The sequence below is a fragment of the Scardinius erythrophthalmus genome (genome assembly GCF_964197995.2).
Source record: "Scardinius erythrophthalmus genome assembly, chromosome: 20".
NCBI lineage: Eukaryota > Metazoa > Chordata > Actinopteri > Cypriniformes > Leuciscidae > Scardinius > Scardinius erythrophthalmus.
Window position 1 is genome coordinate 11,957,344 of NC_138240.1, and position 25,814 is coordinate 11,983,157.

The 25,814-nt window shown below is 35.7% G+C and overlaps 4 protein-coding genes across 4 annotated transcripts; 3 read left to right on the forward strand and 1 right to left on the reverse strand.

Annotated features, from left to right (window-relative positions):
• The first annotated feature begins 773 nt into the window (after positions 1-773).
• On the forward strand, positions 774-10,413 carry uck2a (uridine-cytidine kinase 2a). Its single transcript, XM_081348381.1, has 7 exons — positions 774-988; positions 5,726-5,885; positions 6,266-6,362; positions 7,008-7,150; positions 7,289-7,386; positions 8,000-8,048; positions 8,661-10,413. The coding sequence occupies exons 1-7, from the start codon at positions 884-886 to the stop codon at positions 8,795-8,797; spliced, it is 789 nt and encodes a 262-aa protein (XP_081204507.1). The 5' UTR covers positions 774-883; the 3' UTR covers positions 8,798-10,413.
• A 1,401-nt stretch (positions 10,414-11,814) lies between these two features.
• Positions 11,815-13,548, forward strand: magoh (mago homolog, exon junction complex subunit). The gene is made up of 5 exons (XM_081348804.1): positions 11,815-12,266; positions 12,616-12,674; positions 12,773-12,883; positions 12,985-13,067; positions 13,316-13,548. Exons 1-5 carry the CDS (start codon positions 12,176-12,178, stop codon positions 13,413-13,415), a joined length of 444 nt encoding a protein of 147 aa, XP_081204930.1. The 5' UTR covers positions 11,815-12,175; the 3' UTR covers positions 13,416-13,548.
• A 106-nt stretch (positions 13,549-13,654) lies between these two features.
• cpt2 (carnitine palmitoyltransferase 2) lies at positions 13,655-18,546 on the reverse strand. The gene is made up of 5 exons (XM_081348805.1): positions 18,077-18,546; positions 16,905-16,985; positions 16,707-16,813; positions 15,278-16,582; positions 13,655-14,819 (listed from the first exon to the last, which is right to left on the reverse strand). The coding sequence occupies exons 1-5, from the start codon at positions 18,262-18,264 to the stop codon at positions 14,491-14,493; spliced, it is 2,010 nt and encodes a 669-aa protein (XP_081204931.1). The 5' UTR covers positions 18,265-18,546; the 3' UTR covers positions 13,655-14,490.
• Positions 18,547-20,166: 1,620 nt separating this feature from the next.
• porcn (porcupine O-acyltransferase) lies at positions 20,167-25,646 on the forward strand (the record flags this gene model as incomplete). Its single annotated transcript, XM_081348806.1, has 14 exons — positions 20,167-20,306; positions 20,719-20,911; positions 22,378-22,421; positions 22,543-22,724; positions 22,870-23,000; positions 23,151-23,168; positions 23,393-23,407; positions 23,515-23,640; positions 24,308-24,408; positions 24,620-24,696; positions 24,799-24,862; positions 25,087-25,172; positions 25,342-25,452; positions 25,545-25,646. The coding sequence occupies exons 1-14, from the start codon at positions 20,171-20,173 to the stop codon at positions 25,644-25,646; spliced, it is 1,386 nt and encodes a 461-aa protein (XP_081204932.1). The 5' UTR covers positions 20,167-20,170.
• Between the last annotated feature and the right edge of the window lie 168 nt (positions 25,647-25,814).

Genomic DNA, 25,814 nt, shown 5'->3' on the forward strand with positions numbered 1-25,814 from the left:
GTTATATATCCACATTGATACAAATATGGCAGTTGTGAGCCTGTGCTCTCGTTTAATTGTAAATGTGATGACACTTTATTCTCATTACCTCATTTTTTCTTAATGTGCATTGTTACATTGAGTTATATTATAAACAATTCACTTTCTCGAATAAGTACAAAAATATAAGAAATATAAAGTTGGCAGGACTGCGATTGTTAATGTTTAATTGATTAAAAAACAAAAACATTTAACGTAATATTTTTAAACCTCTATAATTATTTAATTTTGCGTTCCTATATATATATATATATATATATATATATATATATATATATATATTACAATCTAAATGTCGGTGATAACATTTGACTGAAACTATATATAAAAAGTTTCAGTCAAATGTTATCACCGACATTTAGATTGGAAAATGGATTAGTACATGACTAAGGGATGATTTGAAAGACACAAGGTACTGACAGATATTTGTGGATAGTCCACAAATACAGTACACATTGTATACTTTTTCATTAATAGTTTTGTTTCATTCTTGTTTTTGTCTATCTATCTATCTATCTATCTATCTATCTATCTATCTATCTATCTATCTATCTATCTATCTATCTATCTATCTATCTATCTATCTATCTATCTATCTATCTATCTATCTATCTATCTATCTATCTATACATACACACACACTATTCGAATTTAATGCTGATTTTTTTAAACTTTTCATACTTTCTTACAATCTGGATATCTAAGAATTCTAACTAACAGATGTAATTGCACACACAAAGGGCAAAGGAAAAGGATAGACACAATTGAAAGGAAGGGGGAGGAGGAGGAGCCGCTGCTCGCCGTGGTTAAAGCAGCCCAGAGTCTCAGTGCGCCCACTGACAGCATGGCAGGAGACAGCGACAGCAAGTTGGACAATCAAGCCGAAAATGAGCATGTTGTCAGGCAACCTTTCCTCATCGGGGTAGCCGGCGGCACTGCCAGCGGCAAGGTTGGCATTCTGCTTTACGTTACATGAATATTAGTTATCGTTTGATTGTATGTTTGTCACAGAGATGAGATGAGATGAGATGAGCGCACAGTGACCGCGTGGCTCATTGTCACGGAATCATCAGTGTGAAAATGTATTTTATTCCCCGAGATGGTTTGACAGGTCCAATGCAAAAACGGGCGTGTTTTAGCATTTAAGTGATCTTATTTTTCTATATTTTTTTTAAATCAAGTTTACGCATTTAGACGAAAGTAATAACTAATACAGTATGGTAGCCTAGTATTTTAAAACTGAAATACACGTACAGTAAGAATATATTGAGTAGTTTATATGCCTTAAAAACAAAAATGTTGGTCATTTCCCTGTTATAGACAGCTCCCACACACCGTCGCCATACAAACACCACGGCGATGGTGGACGTACCAACTTATTAATAAGCATTTAATCGTTAGTATGATTTTCTTTTGAAGTGCTCAAGAGCCAGTTTAATTCATTTGCGAAAAATAACAGGATGGATCAGGTGTTGTTGTATCGAAGCAAAATACCACGTCTGTCTTTTGTTGTTAGAGAACAGCATGAAACTTGCGCCTGGTAAATCACCACAATCGCTCTGACATTCCATCAGATTCTGTAAAATCCCATCCGCTGACGAACACCCTAATAACAGTTTTACTTTACAACGTGGTGTGAGGAAAGTCTAACTTTGCGGTTATAGTTATTATATGTGAATGAATGAAGCATTATCCGCTAGGATAACAGTTATAGGCTACAAGCACAAAGAACGGTCTTTGTTTCATGGGCTAATGGAGTGTGTGATATCAGAGAATGAGATAACAGGTTCTATATATGTGTGATTAGCGTTAAACGTAAATAACTCCTGAATATGGACGATAAAGAAGAAGAATCGCGGAGCTTTTGTTAGTTAACGTTATTGGGGTCAGCGGCACAGCGAATGTGTCACATCTTACCTCATTTACGTGCGTAAAGGCGGCGTGCGTGCGTGCGTACGCAGTGATGCGTCAAGACAGCTGCTCCAATGAAGTTTTTCGATTTGTTCTAAGTTGTCATTTTAAATATTTATAGATCATATTTTCCCATAATTTTATTTTTATTTTTATTTTTTTTGAGAGAGAGAGAAAACCAATGCAAGTAGCTGATGTAATTACTTTTTGAATGACATAATGTATACATTATATGTTTGGGGTTTTTTTTGTAGTATTTTTCTTTTATGTAGCCTATGGATTAAAACATGCTTTTGTAGACTAAATCATAATTATGTTGACTGTGACTTAGTATGCCAATTTCTACTTCTTTTATAATTATGACTTAGTATGTCATTCTACTTCTTAATGTCACAATTTTGACTTATTTCATAATTTAGATTTATTTCATTATTATTTCATAATTTCAATTTATTATGACTTTAAAGCATGTCATAATCTAGACTTTAGTGTTATGTTTGTGTGCAAGATTTTGTCTTGTGAATGTGTGTGTAACAGTTTTTATGTTATTATTGGCCATAGTTGCTGGAAAGACCAATGAAGTTCAAGTCACCATTTTTATTAGTGTATTTAATGACCACTCTGTTTAGTCATAATTTAAATAGTCTCTGTACATAACTTGTCTGTTTCTGTCTTCCGTTAGCTTATCTTGTTTGCTTATGTTGTGACTGCTATATCTCCCAGCTGTCAGGTGTGCAGGTTTCTCTCTACCACACTGCTGGAGAACGTGTAGTCTATTTTCTCAGTGAAAATGCTTTGACTGTATAGACTCCCTCAAGCGGAATGTTATCATTCCTTTGGCCATGTAGACACTCGATGTTTTGCCCAGTGCTAATATGTTATGCTCTCCACTCAGTGTGCCGTTTAAGGACACCAGTTTGTTTACATCCTGGAACTGCTCTAGAAAGCAGATAGTTGACTGAAGCAAGTTCGTTTAATGCAGCCATTTCTTTGCATTGAGAGCATACATCACACAACACACTATAGGTGCACTTTCCATAGCATTCACATTACATTTCTAAACCGCAGCTTAGCTTTGCTTGGGAATTAAAGTTTGCATTAAACAGAAGTTGCGATATTCTTTTCTTTCCTATTGTGACGTAGAAGTGAAACGGCTTTTCAAGAAAACAATGTAGGGTGGGACTTAATTTTGACCATCATGATTGGATCAATGGACTGTTGTGGTTTGCTATTGCTGATGATCTAATGTGAGTGACTGGTTATCCTGCCCTCACACCATTAAACAAGCCATCAGAGAAGAGATGTCACTGAAAGAGGCCATTGAGCATGCGAACTGGGTTGGAAGCTACTTTTGCTTGAGGTTCATAGATCTTGGGTACAGAAGTTTTTGAGCTCTTTTTCCCCTTCTTTTTGCAAGACTTAAACACAGTGGAAAACTAATGGCAGCAAATGGAACCTTGTTACCAGTAAGTGTTACCACTTACTAGTAAATAATACAAATTAGTGCTTTATTGTTCACTGTTCAACATGCTGCTTGTCCATTTGAGTGCACCACTATATTTAAAAATATGGTTGAGTGTCACCTTCAAAATGGTTTAAGGACCCAGCATGCCAAATTGAAGTTGAAATTTGCTATAAATATAAGAGGAGCTGTTTTCTTGGTGATTGTTAGTTACTGTGAAGCAGGTAAAATTCTCACAAAACTATATGCAACACAAAGTTAATGCAATGAATGTGTTTGAGCAGAGCTGTGATTAATTTGTGTGTGAGTGACAAAAGTCAATGCTTTCCGTAACTCTTAAGTCAGAAATGCATTGTGTTTTGAAAGACATGAATGACTTGAAGCAGAGGATGGCTGTTTTTGTTTAACATATGCTTTGTGTATATGTGTGTAGCTTCTTTTAAATAGGGCTTGAGACAGCTTGAACTGTAGATTATGCTTTAAATGGATTGAGGGACTGGCAGGCAGCATTGCAGCTGATGAGGGAAAGCTTTGCAAGACATTTTAGCGCATACTCATAGGTTAGATACAGCAGGGTTTCATCAGACTCCGCAGGATTCAGTTGGAGATGCCTGCACTGCGGCCTGTCTCTTTATTGTTATCAATACTGAATATGTGTGTATCGATACATATTATTTCTTTTTTTGACAGTTATAACAGCACTGAACTGAACAAAACTGTTTCAACACTGTTTTTTTCCATGCTATAATTTCTGTAATTTCACTGTCTTTTTGCATGCATAACAAAAGACACTTAGTAAACAAAGGGGTCTGAAAGAGTGCAAAAAAGAAAAATGGTGAATTATCGGTGAATCCGATATAACAAAACCGAAAATGCTTAAATATCGGGAAAATATCAGCAAAACCGATTATCGGTTGATCACTAAGTTATACTTTCTGGTCTTTCATAATAGTAGCTTTTATTAGTCAGTTCTACGTCATACATCAAACGACTTTGTGTCTGTAAGTTTAGTCATTTTTGCAGAGTGTGTATGAACCCTTTCCAAATTAAGGATGTGTTAGAGTATTCATATTTCTCATCATGATTAAGTCAGCAATTTGAAAAAGTACACCATAGACCTTGAACATTTCTCTCTCTTTTGTGCCGGGCTCATCAGGGTGTGACTCCTTCCTCCATATCATGTAATATATCAAATGATGGTGTTCATTAGTAGACTGCCTTGGGAATATAGATCAGTTTTTATGAGGATAGTCAGTGAATTAGACATTTTCAAGGTGCAGCGGGCTGCTGAAATCTCTCAGTGACAATGTGAACAAACACCTGTGTGTTTTCGTAACTGATCATGGTTTGTGGGTTTTTTTGTACAGGGGGTGTCAACTGTTTTGTGTGTGTGTGTGTGTGTTGGTAGGTTATAGTCCTCTGTTTTATCTTTTTAATAGGCATGTATATTATTATATCAGCAAAGCAAGGCATTTAGGGATTGAAGAAACACAGTCCTGTGTTTATGCCTTGAATGTGGGTGGTGTGATTTTACTTTTAAAAGTAATAACTGAAAGATTTTTAGTGATATTTATATTTAATGTATGTCATTGTTTTGTGTCAAAATGCCACTAACAATAGTCATAATGTGAATGTTTAACTAGCCTTAAAGTCGCATGAAACACAAGTTGCGATAGTCTTTGCTTCCCTATTGTTATGTAAATCAGAGTGGGTGGGACTTAAAGATTATGGGCACATGTTTTTAAAAATAAATTAAGATGTGCTTCGATAATTTTTTTTTATAATAAATACTGCAATATTCAATAAAAATAAGAATATTTTTTTTATTTCATGGTGACATTAAGTACTGTTCAAGGTAACACTGTATCAGTTCTTAGTTCATTCATGTTTTGTCATGATGAAATTAATGATGTGCGGTTCAGTGAGTGAGTCAAATTAATCCAAATGATTTAATGCTAAAACTTTAAATTTAAAAACTAAATTTAAAACTAAATTGCTCAAGTCTGAGGACGAGGTGTCAGAACTGTACAAAAAAAAATATTAGGTGCCACTGAATGGAACTGAACACTATGAAAATAATTCATATCTTGTAGTATTATTATTATTATTATTATTATTTAGTTCTGAATGCAAAACTGTTACCAGTTCCTTAACCAAGTTTAGTGGCTACCCACAGGAATTACACATGATTTTTTTTTTTTTTTTTTTTGTGGCCATTTTGTCAGAATTTCAGTTTAAATGATGATTACTAACTGAAACATGCTGTTAAAGCATATATGTGCTGAACTACAATCCTTTCTTAATTTTGTTTAGTCATCAGTTTGTGGGAAGATTATGGAGCTCCTTGGCCAGAATAAGATCGACCATCATCAGAGGCAGGTGGCCATCCTCAGTCAGGACAGTTTCTACAGGGTACTGACCCCCGAACAAAAGGCCAAGGCTCTAAAAGGACAATTTAACTTTGACCACCCAGGTAAAAGAGCTTGAAAATCTCATGTTACATTGATATAATTTTAGTTTATATTATTTACTTTTTTTTTAACCTGATTTATGGTTCTTCATGTGTGCTTTTTGTATTGGCAAATAACGATGCCTATTGCAGCATGTTATTGTGAGCAGAATACAGATCAGACCATGACCGTTAATCCAGACTGTGTGTGTGTGTGTGTGTGTGTGTGTGTGTGTGTGTGTGAGTGACTGTCTGCCTGACTCAGCCACCCTCATACACACTCATTCTGCAGCAGCACAAGTGCTTTTTTTTGCTTTTTCTCGATTTCCCACGTCCTGTAGATCAGGAAACCTTAAAACAAATTCTGTGTTGTCTCACTGACCCTCTGTTACTCCATCTCACAGATGCGTTTGATAATGAGTTGATAGTCAAAACCCTGTGTGATATCATGGAGGGAAGAACGGTCCAAATTCCAGTCTACGACTTTGTTACCCATTCAAGGTCAGTTCAGACCCCATTTGAGAACAGTTTAGATAGCTTAAAGGGATAGTTCATTCAAAAATAATATTTCTGAGTAAATTCATCATTACTACAAACCCATAAGCCTTTGGTTAATCTTCGAAACACAAAAAGCCTAAATTAAATCTGTTCATCATTTTAAAGCGATTTTATCTCATCACAAGACTTGGATTAAACCGTTCGATTTGTATTTGTTCTACGACTCTTTTATGACCTTTTTGCATCTTCTAAGTTTCCTAGGTTAAACCTCCTAGGTTTCATTCAAAATATTACAATTTGTATTTTAAAGATTAACCAAAGTCATACAGATCTGGAATATGAGGGTGAGTAAATGATCATTTTTGGGTGAACTAACCCTTTAACCTATTATCATTGTATTGTATTGTTTTTATGTGAGAACCACACATGAAAGCAACGTGTAAGAAGCGTGTATTTATTTTGGTGCGCATATTGAGTGGTTCCAGGAAAGTAGCAGTTTCAATACTAATTGTAACTGCTGTTTCTTGTCTTACACTAGACAAGACTTGAGTGCAATGTGAAACGGGCCTTATCTTGATGTTACATAATCTGTTTGTTCAGGTATTTCCTGCATCCTGAAACACTTTTGTTTTCCTTACACATATGCAGGAAAGAAGAGACGGTTGCTGTTTATCCAGCAGACGTGGTTTTATTTGAAGGCATTCTTATGTTTTATTCGCAAGAAATCCGAGATCTGTTTCAGATGAAGCTGTTTGTGGATACGGATGCAGATACACGCCTGTCACGCAGAGGTGTGTGTGGGTTTCATCAAGATCAATGGATCTAAAAAAAAAATCATAATGTGGTAGTGATAGGGCTATGTGTTTCTGTGCAATTTGATTCCCATCTTTCAATTCTCGCTCTCTCTTCTCATTCCCCTCTGCATATAGTCCTGAGAGACATCAGTGAGAGAGGCCGTGACTTAGAGCAAGTGCTAAGCCAATACATAACATTTGTTAAGCCTGCCTTCGAGGAATTTTGTCTGCCAGTAAGTTTTAAACACTCTCTACCATGTATGCTGACCTACTATTTGGAATTAGTTTTTATTTATGTATGTATGTATTAATTAATGGTGTTTACTTTCAATTTACACACACACACACACACACACACACACACACACACACACACACACACGCACGCTACCATTACTGTTGCCATATATTTTTCATGTTTTTGAAAGAAGTCTCTTGTGCTCACTCAGGCTGAGAAATGCAGAAATTGGATCAGAAATACAGTAAAAACAGTAATATTGTGATATCTTATAATGAACTGCAAAACAACCTTACAGTTTTTTTTGTACCAAATATATTATAAATGGTCCTTCTATTTTGTTTTTATATAAATGGAAATTAAAAATAAAATTTTATTTATATAGAATATATGTAAGGACCCTTTATTAGCTCCATTTTTTTTTTTTTTTCATTGATAGGCCTATACGGATCCAATATAAGTCTTTCAGGTTCTGACATTCTTTTAAGAGGAAACAGGTGGTGAAATATTTGCCCAGTGGAATGTTGTTGTTGATTGTCATATTGAATTTGTCTTTTCAGGGCTTCTCATTTTGTTTTTCTTCAATTTTGTTTTTCTTTTTCCCTCAGACAAAAAAGTATGCTGATGTGATCATTCCAAGGGGAGTTGATAATCTGGGTGAGATTTTGAATGTTTGTCCAAATGTGCTATTAGATTTTACCATGAAATAGAGGAGATACAAATACCTGGAAATGGAAATGTTTTGGAACGGTTTATCATATACATATATTGTTATGAAAATAGGAATGTTTGAGGGTGCCTATCAAGGCCAGCACTCCAAAACACAAAATAATTTTATCACTTGTTTCACATGTACTAGACGTAGAAGTACTTCTAGTACATGTGAAACAAGTGAAAATGTTTTTTATATTTATATTTATATATATATATATATATATATATATATATATATATATATATATATATATATATATATATATATATATATATATATACACACACACACCAACATACTGTATATGACAACTTTTTATGATTTTTATTGGTCATAAAAATGGTTTAATAAACAATGACTTGTAAACAATCTCTCTCTCTCTCTCTCTCTCTCTCTCTCTCTCTCTCTCTCTCTCTCTCTCTCTCTCTCTCTCTCTCTCTCTCTCTCTCTCTCTCTCTCTCTCTCTCTCTCTCTCTCTCTCTCTCTCTCTCTCTCTCTCTCTCTCTCTCTCTCTCTCTCTCTCTCTCTCTCTCTCTCTCTCTCTCTCTCTCTAGTTGCCATAAATTTGATAGTGCAGCACATTCAGGATATTCTGAATGGTGGCTTGAACAAACGCTTAAATGGATACCTCAACGGCCACAACACACCGCGTAAACGGCAACCCTCAGAGTCCAGCAGCAGGCCACATTGACCAGCCCTATACCAGGACATCAGGGAATGCAGTAGAGAATGAATGTTTGAAGGATGGATGCAAGAGAAAAAAAGGATTGCTTGTGCATTTTTTTTTTTTTTTTTTTAATTAGCCAACATTGTATAAGACAAAAAGAATCACGAAAAACTCAAGAATTTCAAAGACTGCCTTTTATTTCATTCTACTTCCTCCTTTGTTTTTTTGTTGTTTTTTTTGGACTGGCTACACTTGATGTTTTTAGGAGTTAGAAAGATAAGCTTCTAGTTCTGTGATTGTTAAAGGTCAAAATGGATATTTCCTCACTATTTATTTTAGCATTTTATTTTGAGAGTAGGTTTGTTGAATAAAGGGGGGATGCAAATAATTAAATATTTCATGACTCCATGGTAATGAGGACTGAAAATAATCTTTAAAAAATTAATATTATTTTATTATCAGAAAGAACTACATTTGTAAATGTATTTAAATAACCTTTTATGTTTTTTTGCATCCTTGGAAAACCCTTTTGAGGCCAAAAACAGTCAATGTTTTAAAATTCCTTTTTTTTTTTTTTTTTTTTTTTTTTTGGTTGTCAGTAATGGAATAAGTTTTTAGTATTCTGGCATTATTGATATGATGTCCCTAAGATCAGTATTTCTTGCTGAAGGATAAACATTTATTCCTCTATTTCATTTGAACAATTCAGGCAGTGTTGCTAGGTCACAACAGGCCTCTCAGGGTGTAGTTACTACAAATGAAAACATTAACTCAGTTTTATCCTAAAAGGAAAGAGAAAGAACTGTATTCTACATTTAATATAGAAAACATCAGAGGCCACAACTCTAAAATAAAGAGCAGTTATCAGGCTAACTAAGACTAAATTTGCCTATGTTATGTCCATATATATTGTACACTGAACTGCAGTCGAATCACATTTGAGTGTTACTTACAGTGGCCACCCAGACTCCTGGCACCTCTAGAATATTTACAGAGATGCCAACTGATCCTCATTCAGAATGGTCATGTACTTAAAAACCAAGTCCAGTGGTTGATTGTGCAGTGTTAGCATTAATAGCGATCTATTTGTCAAGAGATTTATGTTCATATACTATGTACTGTATCCTTGACTCTAATACTGCAATTTGACACTCAGTTCATGATTCTCTTTAATTAGAACTGTGAGAAGCATTTATACAAATGGAGATGCTTACTTGAATGGAATTCTCTGATCCTTTGTGATGCTTTTTCCCATGTTTTCTATTCTTTCTTTTTCTTTTTTTTTGGTCTAACCATTATTTAATCTGTGTTGTGACTTCATAGATGCCCAGACTACCCATAATATTTACACCATGATGCCACTTTGACAAACTCACCAAAGAGTTAACTTTGTGTTTTTCAGCATATGTGTTCACAATTCAAGCAGTTTAATTTTTTTTATACGCAATACATATTTTCCCTTGTAGCTCGCTTTTCTTTATTTTCGAGCTACAAAAAAGCCTATTCAAGGCGCTCTGAAATCATGCAGCGATGTGAACCTGAGCAATCCAACCTTTAAACCCCATATATCTTCCCTTTGATCTTGAAATCTTATCTACCTTTTGATCTTGAAATCTTTCACTTAAAATTGGTTAATCATTGATCTGCGTACTGTTCTTATTCAAAATAGCATTTTATATTTTATTTATTCTTTCACATTGCTGCTATTATACAGGGTGACTCATCTACAATTGTATGTAGAAAATTCCAAATGATCCATTATTGAATGATGTGAATATTTATTTGATTGAATATGATCGATTCTCTTTGACGTCATCTAAACATCAGGTTATTACATTTAATCATCATCATTTATACCTGGGCCAGATGCAAAAAAAAATCATTTTGCAAACTGAATACTTATTTTGTTGTCAAAGGCATTCTCACCCCAAAGTTATTACAAATCTTTTGTTGACGTCTGGGCCTTAGTCTCGTTTAGGTGTGATGTGTGATTCAATCAGCATGGTCATAAATTATTTTGAGATGTCTTACCAGATGCTTCTCAAGAACCAGTTTGAAACCTCTGCAACAAATTTTGTGCCATCATAGCATTTTTCCATGTGAAATTACAGACTGTTCCTTTTTTTTACATTGGCTAAATATTGTAAATATTACTTTTCTAGATAACACTTGGTTGCTCAAACATCCAGGCTGTTGAACAAAGATATTAATACCTCTCGTCAGGGTTTTGATATATTAGCACAGATTTAAACACCAGCTTTCAAAAATGCAGTACACCTTACAAACAATTATTTTCACTGAACCACACAGTTCATCCCTGAATGAAATCATGATTTCATCTCATTGTCATTTTACCAACTTGCACATCCAGTGTGTAATCCTACTTGACTGAAATTGATGCAAATACATTGTTTTCACTGAAATTTGTGGGATTCCAAAGATTTTTTTAGCAAGAAGCAATTTATCAATTAGTTGGATCCCACACTACTGTCTGTGATTATAGCTAATACTGATTTTTCCAGAATATGTGACCTATTTATGTTGACATTAGAAAGAAATCCTAGTCTGGAACATTGTCTTGTTGTGAAGAGGAGTGGTTTTGGAAGGGATTTCAAAAAAGGGGTGTTCTGCATGATGTATCATAAGCCTATATGTTCATTATTGATGCCTTTGAGTTTTGGTGCTTGCAAAAGGGGTGCAAAATGCAAAGAAAGCCAAACCATACTAAAACTGGAAAAGACTGCATGCTTTTGTTGTTGGACCAAATAGAACTACAGTTGCAAGGCTTTAAAACAGCATTTCTGTGACATTGCAATGAGTATTAATAATACTTTATCTTAAAATGTTACTCTTGAAGCTGGATATGGGCTTTTTTTTTCCTTTTTAATGTCTCTGTGGTTTAATAAATCCATGACAACTGTATCATCATGTTTAACATGCATAACAAAGTGATTGACAGCAAAGCTGAATAAAAAAGTTTTTGTACCCACGTTCATTGCCTCAGTTCAACACATGGACACCTGAGTGCTGTAGTAACATTTGCTTGCATGAGAGAAAATAAGTCTGTAACCTAAATCCCTCTTTTTAAGAACTTTATTGCAAGCTGGACAGAAGTACACAATGGTTTAGGTTAGAACAAAGACAACATGAAAGAATACAGCAACACTAACAGGTTCATGGGGGTCATGTTGTACTTTTAGTCAACTGCATTAGACCCAGTTGCAAAAAAAAAAAAAAAAAAGCCGAGGTGCAGCATCATCATTATGCGACCGGTGCGCGACGTCACAACGCGACCTGCAGTACGCATGCGATTTCTTATTGGTCGTTGAAGCTAAATCGTTTCATTGAAGGAAGTGTGTTCGTGCGGTTATTTAGATATATACATCTCTTTACTGTGCAGTTATGTCCACAAGTGACTTTTATTTGAGGTACTATGTGGGCCATAAAGGTAAATTCGGCCACGAATTTCTGGAATTTGAGTTCAGACCGGACGGTAAGCGAGGCGCCAACTTTAGCTTGCTAAATGCTAACAGCCTTTCTATTGAATTCTGAGCTTGCTTTCATACCTGGCCGTTTTCCATCTGTTTAAACTTGTGTTACTTGTTAATTTGTTTAGTCATGACAAATTAGTGGGTTTGTTTCTGTAGATAAACGAATTAACATGTTAAACAACATTTTAAGTGCTTAACTGCCAGTCTGATATCTTGAGTTTAATTAGTTTAACTTGATAAATGTTTCTGGTGAATAATTGTTGTTTTCGTGATAGAATATTTCAAAGTGACTTAAATATTCTCATAAGTAGCTTTCATGTAATATGAATAGATATTTTTGTTTTCATTCAGGAAAGCTGAGATATGCAAACAACAGTAACTACAAGAACGATGTAATGATCCGAAAAGAGGTAAAGTCAGCTGCATGATGACGTAACATACAATATTTTGCCAATTGCAGCATTTTGAATAGTAGAATGTGTAACTTACAAGATTTTCCCTATTTCAGGCTTATGTACATAAAAGTGTGATGGAAGAGTTGAAGAGAATCATTGACGACAGTGAGATCACAAAAGAAGATGATGCCTTGTGGCCCCCTCCAGACAGAGTCGGCCGACAGGTTTGTAGGAACATATATTTAGCAATTTCTTTACTCTTGCTCTGGTCACCATGTGAGGTGTAATACTCAGCATCCTAATTGCTCTTCTTTGTGCTTCATAGGAACTGGAGATTGTCATCGGTGATGAACACATTTCGTTCACAACCTCCAAAATTGGATCTTTAATTGATGTCAACCAATCCAAGTAAGTCTATTTCATGGATGGACTCTTTAGTTCATAAACAATCTCCTCTTGATCTCTTCTGCACTACTGTCTTAAATCTTGAAACATGGCATTGCAGTAACACAAATTATTTATTGTAATGTACTGTAGATCTATTCTGCTTCATGTATTTAGTATTGTCATGCATTCTATTGCTTTCCCTTTTATATTCTCTGCAGTTTTACTGTTTGTAATGTGTATTACAAGACATTTGCAATCTTGCTCTTCAGGGATCCGGAGGGACTCCGAGTCTTCTACTACCTGGTCCAGGACCTCAAATGCCTCGTATTCAGTCTCATCGGCCTCCACTTCAAAATCAAGCCCATCTAACTGCATGGTTGCTTTTATTCTGGATGAAAGTAATGTTTTAGTTTATTGTTTGACCTTGAGCTATTTTCAACATTTGTATATTGCTTTGTTTTGCTGTTTTGTTTTTTTTTAAATAAAAACTTGTTCAACTGTTGATGTGCTTCATATTTCTTAAACGTTCAAAAGATCTTTTCTACACCTTAATGGTAAGATGTGAGTGTAAGAGCTTCAAAATAGAAGAAAAAATATGTACACTTCTGGTCCTTTATGCTGGCCAAGGCTGCATTTATTTGATTAAAAATACAGTAAAAACAGTAATAATTGCATATATTTTAAAATGTAAGATGGCAAATCTGAATCTTCATTACTTCAGTGTCACATGATCCTTCAGAGATCATTCTATGATATGCTGATTTGATGCTGAGGAAGCAGTCCTTATGATCAAGTTAATGTTGAAACAAGTTGTACTGCATTATATTTTTCTGGAAGCTGAAACTTTTTCACAATTCTTTGATGTATGTAAAGTTCAAAAGAGTAGCATTTATTTGAAGTAGATTTTTTTTTTTTTAACAATATACAAGTCTTTGTCACTTTTGATCAATTTAATGCAGCCTTGCTGACAAAATATTTCTTTCCGAAAACGTTTTACTGACTATTAAGCTTTATTACAATATTTACAATCACAGTATTCATGTTCTTACATCTTATAAGGCACATCTTTCGTCTTTTAGTTATTTGTATGCTACAGTGATTCTGCATTTGGTGATTTTTTTTTAACATTAGTCAGAATTTTGCAGTCCAAAAAACTGAACATGGGGAAAATACACTGCAAAAATTGAAAAAATAATAGATTTTAGGACAGAATTGCCTATACCCCACAACCAATAATCAGTTCTCTGGATCAATCACTTTAGTATGAGTTTAAAATCAAGCAGTCACGTTTGTCTATCCACAAAGCTTATTAGTTCTACCTTAAACCTACAGACCTAATAACATTATTAGACCTTATCTAATAAAAGTAAAACATAAATGCACTACATTCAGACTAGCCCATAGGCTAAGTGCTTTAATAAACTTCAAAATATTAATTGCACTTTCAATGAATGGGTTTTCCATCAAGGACTGTAAAAATGTCTTCCAAGGACTTGTGAACGCACTTAAGGAACTCATGAACATTTCTGGCAGGGTAGCTGGACACATTGCATCCGATCCATTCATCATGAACACCATAGCCCACTCCGAAACCATCAGGCACCACAGGAGCAAACCCGCCCAGACTGACCGCTGGGCTGGTGAGAGTACTGGTGGACAGGATGTTATGGTTTATGGCGGCATATGCAGGATCCTGGTACAGACTAGGCAGTGCCATTCCTTTGAAATTAGCCAGGTAGCGCATGGCGAAAAGATGGCGATCAAACCCTTGACCTAGATGAAAATACACAAAGAAGCAACAATGACAATGATGAAATAAGCTGAGAGTGAACTAAAGATCTAAATTTGATGCTTCATCCCTTTTACTCACCATCATGTTGTTCCAAACCTGTGTGACTGTGGAATACAAAAGAAGATATTTTTATTTTTTTTGTCCATACAGTGGAAGTCAATGGGGTCTAATGTTGTTTTGAATCACAATAACTTTCATTGTATGGACAAAAAAAAATTATCTTCTTTTGTGTTCCAGAGAAGACCGAAAAAGTCAGACAGGTTTGCAATGACAAGATAGCGAGTAAATGATGACAGAACATTTCATTTTCATCCCTTTAACTTGCTCAATACTGGTTAAAATAAACAAGTCTTGCTAACAAAAAAATCAGTTTTTGTCTCCTAAAATCCCAAGACACCACATGAATATGACTGAAAGGTTGTTGAATTGCTGCCCTCACCCATGGCCGCCTCTCTAGTGAGTTGCCCGTGGTATTTGGAGCATTCACTCAACAGCCCCTGTAACTGCTCCACTGTGTGTTGTCCGGGCTGCTGGACGAAGGCCTTGGCACAGCGCTTTGTGTGGATGCTAGCGGGACGGATGGTTTCTGTGCGGCCGTGTTTGAAGGCAGCGGTGCTACAGGACTCGTATGTGGCGACAGTCTGGCCATTCTGCCGGAGGAAGCCCATCTGGAAAGCAAGCTGGCTGATGGCATCCGGGCTCAGCTTCTTCTTCTTAAGTTGCTCCTTTCCACCTTTCTTGAACTCCATGGCGTCGATGGTGAGCTTTGACACGGCGGCGTGGAAGTTCTCTTTGGCTTTTGTGATTCCAGCTTTTAACTCTTCGTCAAGTTTGAACCCTATTCGGCGAACTGCAGAGGCAGAGTCCACGGATGCGGGTTGGGAGCCAGGGCCCACCAGAGGCTTTTCCGTGGTGTCCTTGAAAACTTCATTCTGGAAGCGGAGAACGGCCACGCCATCACCCCAAGAGTGCTCAAAATTGATGGCCGCCTGTCCGTCCTTAGCCAAAATGATACTGAAGGACTTGTCATACCAGCGGTTGCAGCCGTCTCCATGAAGCATGTTGTGAGAGATGTGAATATGGTCTCTCATCACCTCCTCATCCAGGCAGAGGCAAAACAAAGCGGTGTCTACTAACTGCAGAGCCTCGCCATTTCCAGCCTCCAGCAGTTTTTGTCTTAAGCCTGCCCAGGTGTCTCTATTCTCACTGGTTAGAACACCCAACGGGAATGAAGGAGCTTCTGTGGGGTCTGTCAAGATGTATTTCAGGTGAGCATGAACCTCAGCAGGCTTTATCAGGTTGCCGTCCCGATCCAGCGCATCAAACACATACAGGTTGCCTCGTCTTATTACGAGCAAGTGGCGGCCCTTGTTGTCTGTGAGGAGCTCATCGCGCCTGTACTTGGGTATACGTGTGGAGTTGAAGAGGCGGAAGTACTGGGACATATCCAGAGGATAGGCGTTCACCATGTAGGCTCCAAACCATGAGATGGAGGGGGGAACCCATCGGATCAGCCTCTTGAAACTATCCGTGTCACTTTTGGCGGGGTTAAGGTGAAACACCTCCGGCTCAAGCAAACCAGCACGAAGGGTCTTCATGAACCGGACGGCTGAGCACACCATGTTGGTGGCCCGCACAAGCTGGTCATTGTACTCAGGTTTGGGGTCAGGGTTAAAGGACATGAAGGGGTTAAAGTTGAGCACAACAGACTCCCGAGCAGACAAGTACATGTCAAACCATGGAGCTGCAAGGTAAAAAGGAGAAATTCATTGATTCATTGAATTGAGGTTACAATTAAAACAAAATTCAATTGTTATTATGTGATATATATATATACACATAGATAGATAGATACAGATATATCCCACCTGATATATAGCTGGTTTGCTTGTTGTTCTTGTCTAAGGCCACAAGTTCCTCATGCAACTGCTTGCCTGCACCGCTCTGGAAATCGTGAGCTACTTTCTCTGTATTACTGTTGGATATCAAGGGAACAGAAATCAGAAAATATCAAAATTCAAATTAATTCAGATATGAAATGAATGAGTTGATATATTGCTTATTACCTGTACTGTTCATCATTCAGCAGGGGCCTTTGAGCTGCCAAATATCTCTGTATAGTATCCTCCAATTTTGGGACTGGTAACCTGTAAATATCATGTAAAATGATTTTCGGAAAACAAATTCATTGAAAGTTTTATGTATTTGTCGGTTTTGTATTGTATAATATTTTTTAATGTACTGCTTACATCTTTTGTATTGTTTTACTGCATTTTGAATGGATTTTATTGTGAGATATTTTACTTGGTATAATTATTTACTACTCTTATTTAAATTCTGATTTTAACAATGTTTTTTTTAATGTACACTACCATTCAAAAGAATGGGGTCTGTAAGATTAAAAAAACAACAACTAATTATTACTTTTATTCATTGTGGTTGCATTAAACTGATCAAAGTAAAGAATTTTTACACAGTACAAAAGATTTCTATCCTGACCGTAGGAACTTCAAAGAATCCTGAAAACATGTATCCTGTTTCCACAAAAATATTAAGCAGCACAACTGTTTTCAACAATGATGATAAGAAATGTTTCTTGAGCACCGAATCAGCATGTTCGAATGATTTCTGAAGGATCCTGTGACTTGGAAGTCTGAAGTAATGGCTACTGTAAATTAAGCTTTTCCATCATATTATTTATTTACATTTTTTAATATAGTAAAATAATAATTAAAAAAAAAATCATTTTAAATTGTAAAAATTATTTTGTCAAATAGGTGAGCCTTGGTGAGCCTAAGAGACATGTTTTAAAAAAAACATTAAAAAATATAACTGACCCCAAACTTTTAAACGGTAGTGTATACAGCATCACAAGCTCAAGACAATTTCCCTTCAAGGACATTTCATTCAATTAAACTGAATTCATTAACAAATGCAATTCTTCCTCTAAAATGTAACACGGACCAATGCCGAGGGAACGAAAATTGAGGCAGGGGGGGGGCGTATTTACGTGTAACACCGTGTCCCCATCCCCTTGCAAACTAAGCGTAGACTTTGCACTTTCACCCACATTCTCTAATATGACTTAAAACTGTCGTATACAAACGTTTTACTTATAGTATTTCCAACTAAAATCCGATTCAACATCACAGACACAATATCAAAGCACAGCGTCACAGAAATGAATTCTCTGGCGTGGGCTATATCTCATGTTTGTGATTTTAAGTAATTCTCTTACCTTGGTAAACTCTTTTGGTAGTGCATGGTCGGTACGACACTTTTGTGTAAATACTCAATCCCAGCTCCATCCTTACTGCTGTATTTACGTTGAGTGCTCGTTAGAACTGAGAGGGCAGGGTTGTTTCTTAACAGGTGTAATTTACTCCATGCGGAATTATATTGCGTAGAGAGCAGCCCTGCCATCATACAACTTGTAATTTAATTAATTATGAATTGCTTGCTTTTCTTAAATCTCAACTTCAATTCCAAACCTTCTGCAAGCTGGCAACCCACTGAATGGGTGTCTGACAGATACTGTCGCTTTCGGAACGGCCAACAGTAATTAGCTGCCTGTTCTCGCTTAACGTTTCTATTTAGAAAAATATTTCAACAAACCTTAAAAAAACCCGGCTTGTTAAGATAATTTTCACTAACGGCTTCACAAAAAAAAAAATCCGGTTGTAATATTTAATTAATTACTTCCGCCTCACCAACTTCACACTTTTCAAAATAAAAGTACCTATATAAACCGATATAAACAGGCCATTTATATACATACAATATATATGCAGGCTGATAAGTTGTGCATTTAATTATTAAATTGCAATTTTTATAATTGGAACTGTCACAAAACAACATACGACTTGATATATTTCGCCAGAAATAATGTATAGCATTTAAATGTATATTTTAATATAGCAAATTTAAAACCATTACTAAGTAGCTTGTTTATTATACCCCCATATACGTTGAATACATTTCAACACGCACTCAGACTATTAAAGCCCCGCCTTTTCGTTCTGATTGGTTCAGCCACAGATGCTCAGAAAGATGATTGGTCGTCGGGCTCCTTTGGAACGCTGTAATCATAAACGACGGACAGCATCAATGGGAATCAGCCATCAACCACCACATCAGGCGCATTGCCAGTATCATCTGGACCGATTGTGCTGTAAGAAGCCCAACACAATTCTCAATAATTAGATTAGAACCCAGTCGAAAAAGATACATCTGTAACTATGTAATATAAGAGAATGTATGGTATGTAATGCCAAAACTTGACATTTTAGGGACCTACAGACGTATTCCTATTGCGGTTTATCGCTGTCTGAGTTGGTAGTGGGGGTGAAGTGCTCATCGTCCTCCTCCGTTCTCGCGCTCTGTAACGAATTGTACATTTGAGCTATTATCATTCCCATTTAAAGGATATAACACCTGATGTCGATTTTACAAATAGCTTGCATCTCGTACGTCCGGTCTGGTTGCACTGCGGTGTAAGGGTATTTAACATCTTGCAGAGGTAAGATTATTGCATGGCTTAACATTTGGGTGTCATAATAACAAATATATTCAGAATACCAACAAGAAGGTCTCCCCCCCCCCATCCTGATGAGAATAGATTTCTATAATGGAATTATAAAAATATATATATTTCTATTTCTAAAAGCTGTTGCAATCATGACATATAGGTGCATTGGATTCAGTATTAGCCTAGCCCTGAGATTAATTTTACAAACACTGACCTCAATTGTGACCCTGGACCACAAAACCCTGGACCCTGGACGTCTTATGGGTAATTTTATTAAAATTGAGATTTATACATAATCTGAAAGCTGAATACATAATCTTTCCATTGATGTATGGTTTGTTAGGATAGGACAATATTTGGCTGAGATACAACTATTTGAAAATCTGGAATCTGAGGGTGCAGAAAAATCGAAACATTGAGAAAATCTCCTTTAAAGTTCTCCATTTCTATTGGCGATTGTACTGCATCCACTCACAAAAATCATTTTTTTATATATTTAACGTGGGAAATTTACAAAATATCTTCTTGGAACATGATCTTTACTTAATATCCTAATGATTTTTGGCATAAAAGAAAAATCTATAATTTTGATCCATACAATGTTTTGTTGGCTATTGCCACAAATATACCCGTGCAACTTAAGACTGGTTTTGTGATCCAGGGTCACAATTCAGCCTTGATCTTAGCTTTACCTTTGAAGCTTAAAGCATCTGTCATTGCTCATACCAAATACCCTGACATTATTGATCTTATTATTTATGGTACAAACTCAAATTTTATTATTATTTTCTCAGAGTTATAGCAATGGGAGCTCTAAGCAGACAGGAGTTCTTCCAGGAACTGGGATTCGGTTGCTTGCTTCCAACTGTCCAGCAGGGTCTAGAACAAGTATGGCAGCTGCTACTCATCTGCCTAGTATGTAGGCTGCTGTGGAGATTGGGTAAGAGGGTTGACACAACACATAACGTATTGTAATCTTAAAGGAATAGTCCCTCATGTCACTTGTATATTCAAGGAAGAAGAATAGTTGCCAGATGTTTTTTAACCACCAAAAAAGACAAAAATGCTATAATTCACTATAAAAGTAGGTAATGTACAATGTATCATATCTCAAGTCTTTTGAAGCCATATGATAGCTTTGTATCTTGCTTGACAACTGCGATCCCATTCACTTTCATTGTGCGATAAAACACTTCTACTATAAATAACTTCTTTTGTGTTCCATGGAAAGAAGAATGTTTCAAAATACATGACAGGAAATAAATAATGACAGAATTGTCATATTTAAAAACATGTAATTAAATTATGTTATGTTAAAAATAGATTTTTTAAAGCTGTTTCCTCTCTCTCAGGTCTGCCCTCTTTCTTGAAACACCTGAGTACAGTGGTGGGCGGTTTTTACACTCTCTTCCTGTTCTTCGAGCTGCACATGGTTTGGGTGGTGCTTCTCAGCCTCCTCTGCTACCTCATCCTCTTCCTGTGTCGTCATTCCAGCAGCCGCGGACCCTTCCTGTCCATCACTATCCTTATCTACCTTCTTCTAGGGTATGTCCTCCTCTCATACTCTTCTGTTTCGTCATTTTTATACATAGTATTTACAATGTAGTCAATGCGTACTGTATATCTGATTACAGTGGAAATAGTTAAGATGAGGAGATGAATAATTAGGCTGAAGGATTTGAACACTAAATACTGAGATAAATATATCTCATATATATATATATATATATATATATATATATATATATATATATATATATATATATATATGAAGAGTTCAGATGCAAAAGCATCTAAGTGCCATCTGTAATTTTCTTATAGAATGATCATTTTTATCAAGCTCGTATATTTAAATTCAGTAATTTCACTTAAATGGCAATTAAGTGAAATTACTGAATTTAAATATATGAGCTTGATAAAAATGATCATTCTATAAGAAAATTACAGATGGCACTTAGAGGCTTTTGCATCTGAACTCTTCATATATATATATATATATTTATTGGATATAGTGTTTTTTTTGTACACTGCCATTCAAAAATCTTTTTCTCCAAAACATGTTGGCCATAATTATTGGCACCCTTTTATTAAATACTTTTTGCAACCTACTTTTGCCAAGATAACAGCACTGACTGTTCTCCTATAATGCCTGATGAGTTTGGAGAACACCTGACAAGAGATCAGAGACCATTCCTCCATACAGAATCTCTCCAGATCTTTCAGATTCCTAGATCCATGTTGGCACTTCTTGTCTTCAGTTCAGCCCACTCATTTTCTATAGGGTTCAGGTCAGGGGACTGGGATGGTCATGGCAGAAGCTTCATTTTGTGCTCAGTCAGGTTTAGATTTTTTATCTGTTGGTATTTGCTAGAATCCATGGTACCATGTATCTAAACAAGAATTCCTGGACCTACAACAAAAAATAGGCCCACAACATTAAAGATCCAGCAGTATATTTAACCATGGACATGGGATACTTTTTTTTTTTTATTATCCCTGTTTGCACCAAATCCATCTGGTGGGTTTGCTGTCAAAAAGCTTTTTTTAGTTTCATCTGACCGTGGAATCCAGTCCCTTTTGAAGGTCCAGTCGTTTTACTCATTGTGATGGATGATTAAGGGAATTTGGCTTTTGTGTTTCCTCATATTTATACTCCTGTGAAACAAGAAGTCATAGCTGGACAATTTCATGTTCCTAGTCACCCTGGTGTGCTAAAAACTTTAAATATTAATGGAAATATACTTCAGAGATATTTTACTCATAAAAATAAATATAGGGGTGCCAATAATTGTGGCCAACGTGTTTTGGAGAAAAACATTTATTTCACAATGTGATTTTCACAAAGGATAAACAATGCAGATTTATTTTTTACAGCCATTTTTTACCTTATTTACCATGGGTTCCAATAATCCTGATCAAAACTAATATATATATATATATATATATATATATATATATATATTCCCCAGAGTTAGAGATACAGTTGGAAGATTCTGTTCTTTCTGTTTCAGAGAGTTGCATATGATGGATACAACAACCTGGCATAAAATGAGAGGTCAGTATTTTTGTTGTTGTTTTGTTATCTGACAACAGTGACTATTAGACCAGGATGGTAAATATTTACTGTACTGAATTTTGACTAAATTTAAAATGAAATTGTTGTTGTGGTCATCCAGGTTCCCAGATGGTAGTGGCCATGAAGGCAGTTTCTCTTGCCTTTGACTTGGACAAAGGCATAGTGGAGAAAGTTCCCTCTCCAGTGGAGTTCATGGGCTACATTTACTTTGTGGGGACTGTCATATTTGGGCCTTGGATCAGTTTCAGCAGCTACATGGATGCGGTAGAGAGTCGAAAACTTGTGAGTCTCAAATTTGCCAGCTTTCGTTCTAATGCAATTTAGAATTAAAGATGTATTAAAATTAAATTAAATGTATTGGAATTAAATTTAAGATGTATGAGAGCTTTCCATCAGCACTTTAGAGCATCTATCTGATATTTTCCAGAGTGCCTCCTGGTTTATGAAGTCAATCTTCTGCTGTGTAAAGAGCCAGATCTGTCTGGTCATTTCCAACTGCATTGCTCCCTATCTCTTTCCCTACTTCATCCCAGTCTTTGGAGACAAGCTGCTCCGCAAGTGAGTATAAATTTGAGTGTATAGTTTATTCAGTGAGCAATAAAGTGTAAAGTATGGATGGATTCTTCTAATATCAAACATGTTAATGCTATCTGTGGCTCAGTGAAGGTTTTTAATGTTTGACTGATCTGTTTTCATATTTTTCCTTAGCAAGAAGCGAAAGATGAGGTATTGTCCTACTTATATTATTAATACATTTATAAAATTTGATCATGGGGAATAAAGACAAATTAATATAAGCATGAAACATCCATACATCAGCGAAATTTACTTGAATATGAATTAAAATAATGATGGTTAGAGAATTCTGAATTCTGTCCATTAATAGACTAGGCATTTTGGATTTGCATTTTGTGTTTAATAATGAATTTTCATTTTATATTTCAATGCAGAGGCTCTATTAAAAGGTAAGAAATGCACAAGCCCTTAAAGTTAAAACCCAACAGTCTCTGTGGTTTTCTCTCTGATCTGGGATAACTGTGATAACCTTCAGCTTTGTGATTCTCCTCATCAGGTGGCTACAGGCCTATGAGAACAGCCTGTCCTTCCATTTCAGTAATTACTTTGTAAGTTACCTTGGTGAGACGACAACCACACTGGCAGGTGCTGGGTTCACAGAAGAGAAGGACAATCTTAAGTGGTTTGTATAAATTACACAGATTCACATAATACCAATGAGTGTCAGAAATAAAACAGGGGACTGAAAGTGACAAACATGCCCCATGAGAAATTCCTTCTTTTTCATATGCACAGTAATCTAATCTAAATAGGCTTGATGTTATGTTTAGTGTGGTCTCAAGACACTGATGGCCATTACACCTACTGTCTGATTATTTTATAGGAATTATTTTGTTTTATTTAAAAAAAAAAAAAAAAAGATTATAAATGGCAAATATTGTTAATAAAATATTACTACTACTACTACTAAAATTATTATTCCATATAAAGCTAGGGAAGGCAATTTCAGAGAGGCTAGCAATATGTGATGACAATATATTTTTAATTAATATATCCTATATAAATATTAATATATCATAAATCCTATTCATAAATCTTATCTTTTTGAATGCAATGATTGGGCGAACATTTTTTGGTCCTGAGGCTTCCACAGAAGATATAACAAAAAAGTGTTTATGAAAAGCATTGCCTACCCTAGCTTCAATAAAAAAATAATAAAGTTTATTTCTGACATTGCAATGATTAAAGATTATAATTGCCATTTACTTTTAATTGATCAATATTTCATGCTCTTCCTTTCTTTCTTTCTCTCAGTTTCTCTTTTTGTCATTCCATTTCTGTCTTTCCAGGGACATGACAATAGCAAAGCCACTTAATGTTGAGTTTCCCAGGTCTATGGTTGAAGTGGTCACGTCCTGGAACCTGCCCATGTCCCGCTGGCTCAACACCTGTACGTGTTTTTTCTTTCTTTCCGTTTGTTAATGGCTTCTCTAAAATTTTTGTATTGGTTCTATTGCACTCTGAACTTAATTTAAATATTTTAGCTCCAAAGACTTTAATGAACAGAATGACCAGCTTTTATTTAAAGCAGGCTTTTGTATATTTTATATTTTGAATACCTCCAAGTATATGGGTAAGTGTCATTTCTCCTCCTTTTTTAGATGTGTTTAAGAAGGCTCTCAGATATGGGAGCTTCACAGCCATTATCTTGACATACACAGCGAGCGCTCTGCTACATGTGAGTGCGTTTGGTCTATTTTTAATTTGAATTTGAATTTGAATTTATTGCATTCTTTCTCAAGAGTACAATAAATGCAATACTGTATTTCTGTGCATACAGGGTCTAAGTTTCCACATTGTGGCAGTATTATTTACACTAGGCTTCATAACATATATTGAACACGGTGAGTATCTGTTATTTACAGGTACAGTTATTTAAGCATAGACATTTATTATTGCTCATGTCACTGTTTTCAGTTATTGCAATAATTAAAAACATTATTAAATGTTTTAAATGTTCTAATTTTAAATTTTCTAATGTTCTAAGTGCTCTTCACACTATTGGTTGTTTTTCATCTTGGATTTTGGTTGTGTATTTGACAGACTATGCCTTCATTCTGTGTTTCAGTGCTTAGAAAAAGATTGTCAATCATTTTAAATGCTTGCGTCCTCTCCAAGAGATGCCTATCTGACTGCAAACACAGACATAAAAAGGTGTTGTATATGTCATTATGGCTATTTAAGCAATCTTAAAAAAAAAAAGAAAACGTAAAGAGCCACAAAAAAGAGTTATAATTTGAAATAGTATACTAAACATTTTTTTTTTTCAGTTTATGTCTTAAAAAATGTAATTTTTTTGTATATTTCCTATTTTTTTCTCTAGGAATTGTGGGTATATTTAATTAATGGGACATTTAGCATGTTAGCAGTGCTCCATTTTACATACCTGGGCTCTATTTTTGGCTCCAGTACAGATGACATGGATTCCGATGAGGTACAAGCCACTTCCCCTGAAATCGTATGGTCCTTACTTTCTGTGCAGGTTATTATTCATATTTGTTTAAAATATTTTTCTTTTGTCTGCAGGATGGCATGGCCAGCCACACCATTCAGAAATGGATGCAGCTCAGCTGGACAAGCCACTGGTTGACTTTCGGCCTTTGGGTCTTGTATCGCCTTATTCTATAAACGCTTAGACCTACATAGACGAAGAGAGATTGGGAGAGGATAGCAATAACTGTGATTGGATATTTTATACGAGCTTACCTTAGAGGAGTCGTGGCTGTTAATGACATCACTGTGAACTCTGGATGAACGTGACTGCAGACCAGAGTCCTCAAATCCAGGAAAAACTGC

Bases quoted from the DNA above. Each gene is read 5' to 3' on its own strand.
- uck2a (XM_081348381.1), top strand. From the start codon at position 884: ATGGCAGGAGACAGCGACAGCAAGTTGGACAATCAAGCCGAAAATGAG. The intron at 5,886-6,265 runs GTAAAAGAGCTT...TCCATCTCACAG, and splicing joins ATTTAACTTTGACCACCCAG to ATGCGTTTGATAATGAGTTG. The intron at 8,049-8,660 runs GTGAGATTTTGA...CTCTCTCTCTAG, and splicing joins AAGGGGAGTTGATAATCTGG to TTGCCATAAATTTGATAGTG.
- magoh (XM_081348804.1), top strand. From the start codon at position 12,176: ATGTCCACAAGTGACTTTTATTTGAGGTACTATGTGGGCCATAAAGGT. The intron at 12,884-12,984 runs GTTTGTAGGAAC...TGTGCTTCATAG, and splicing joins CAGACAGAGTCGGCCGACAG to GAACTGGAGATTGTCATCGG. The intron at 13,068-13,315 runs GTAAGTCTATTT...CTTGCTCTTCAG, and splicing joins ATTGATGTCAACCAATCCAA to GGATCCGGAGGGACTCCGAG.
- cpt2 (XM_081348805.1), bottom strand. From the start codon at position 18,264: ATGATGGCAGGGCTGCTCTCTACGCAATATAATTCCGCATGGAGTAAA. The intron at 16,814-16,904 runs GTAATAAGCAAT...GATATCCAACAG, and splicing joins CTGAATGATGAACAGTACAG to TAATACAGAGAAAGTAGCTC. The intron at 14,820-15,277 runs GTGAGGGCAGCA...ATTTTCATCTAG, and splicing joins CACTAGAGAGGCGGCCATGG to GTCAAGGGTTTGATCGCCAT.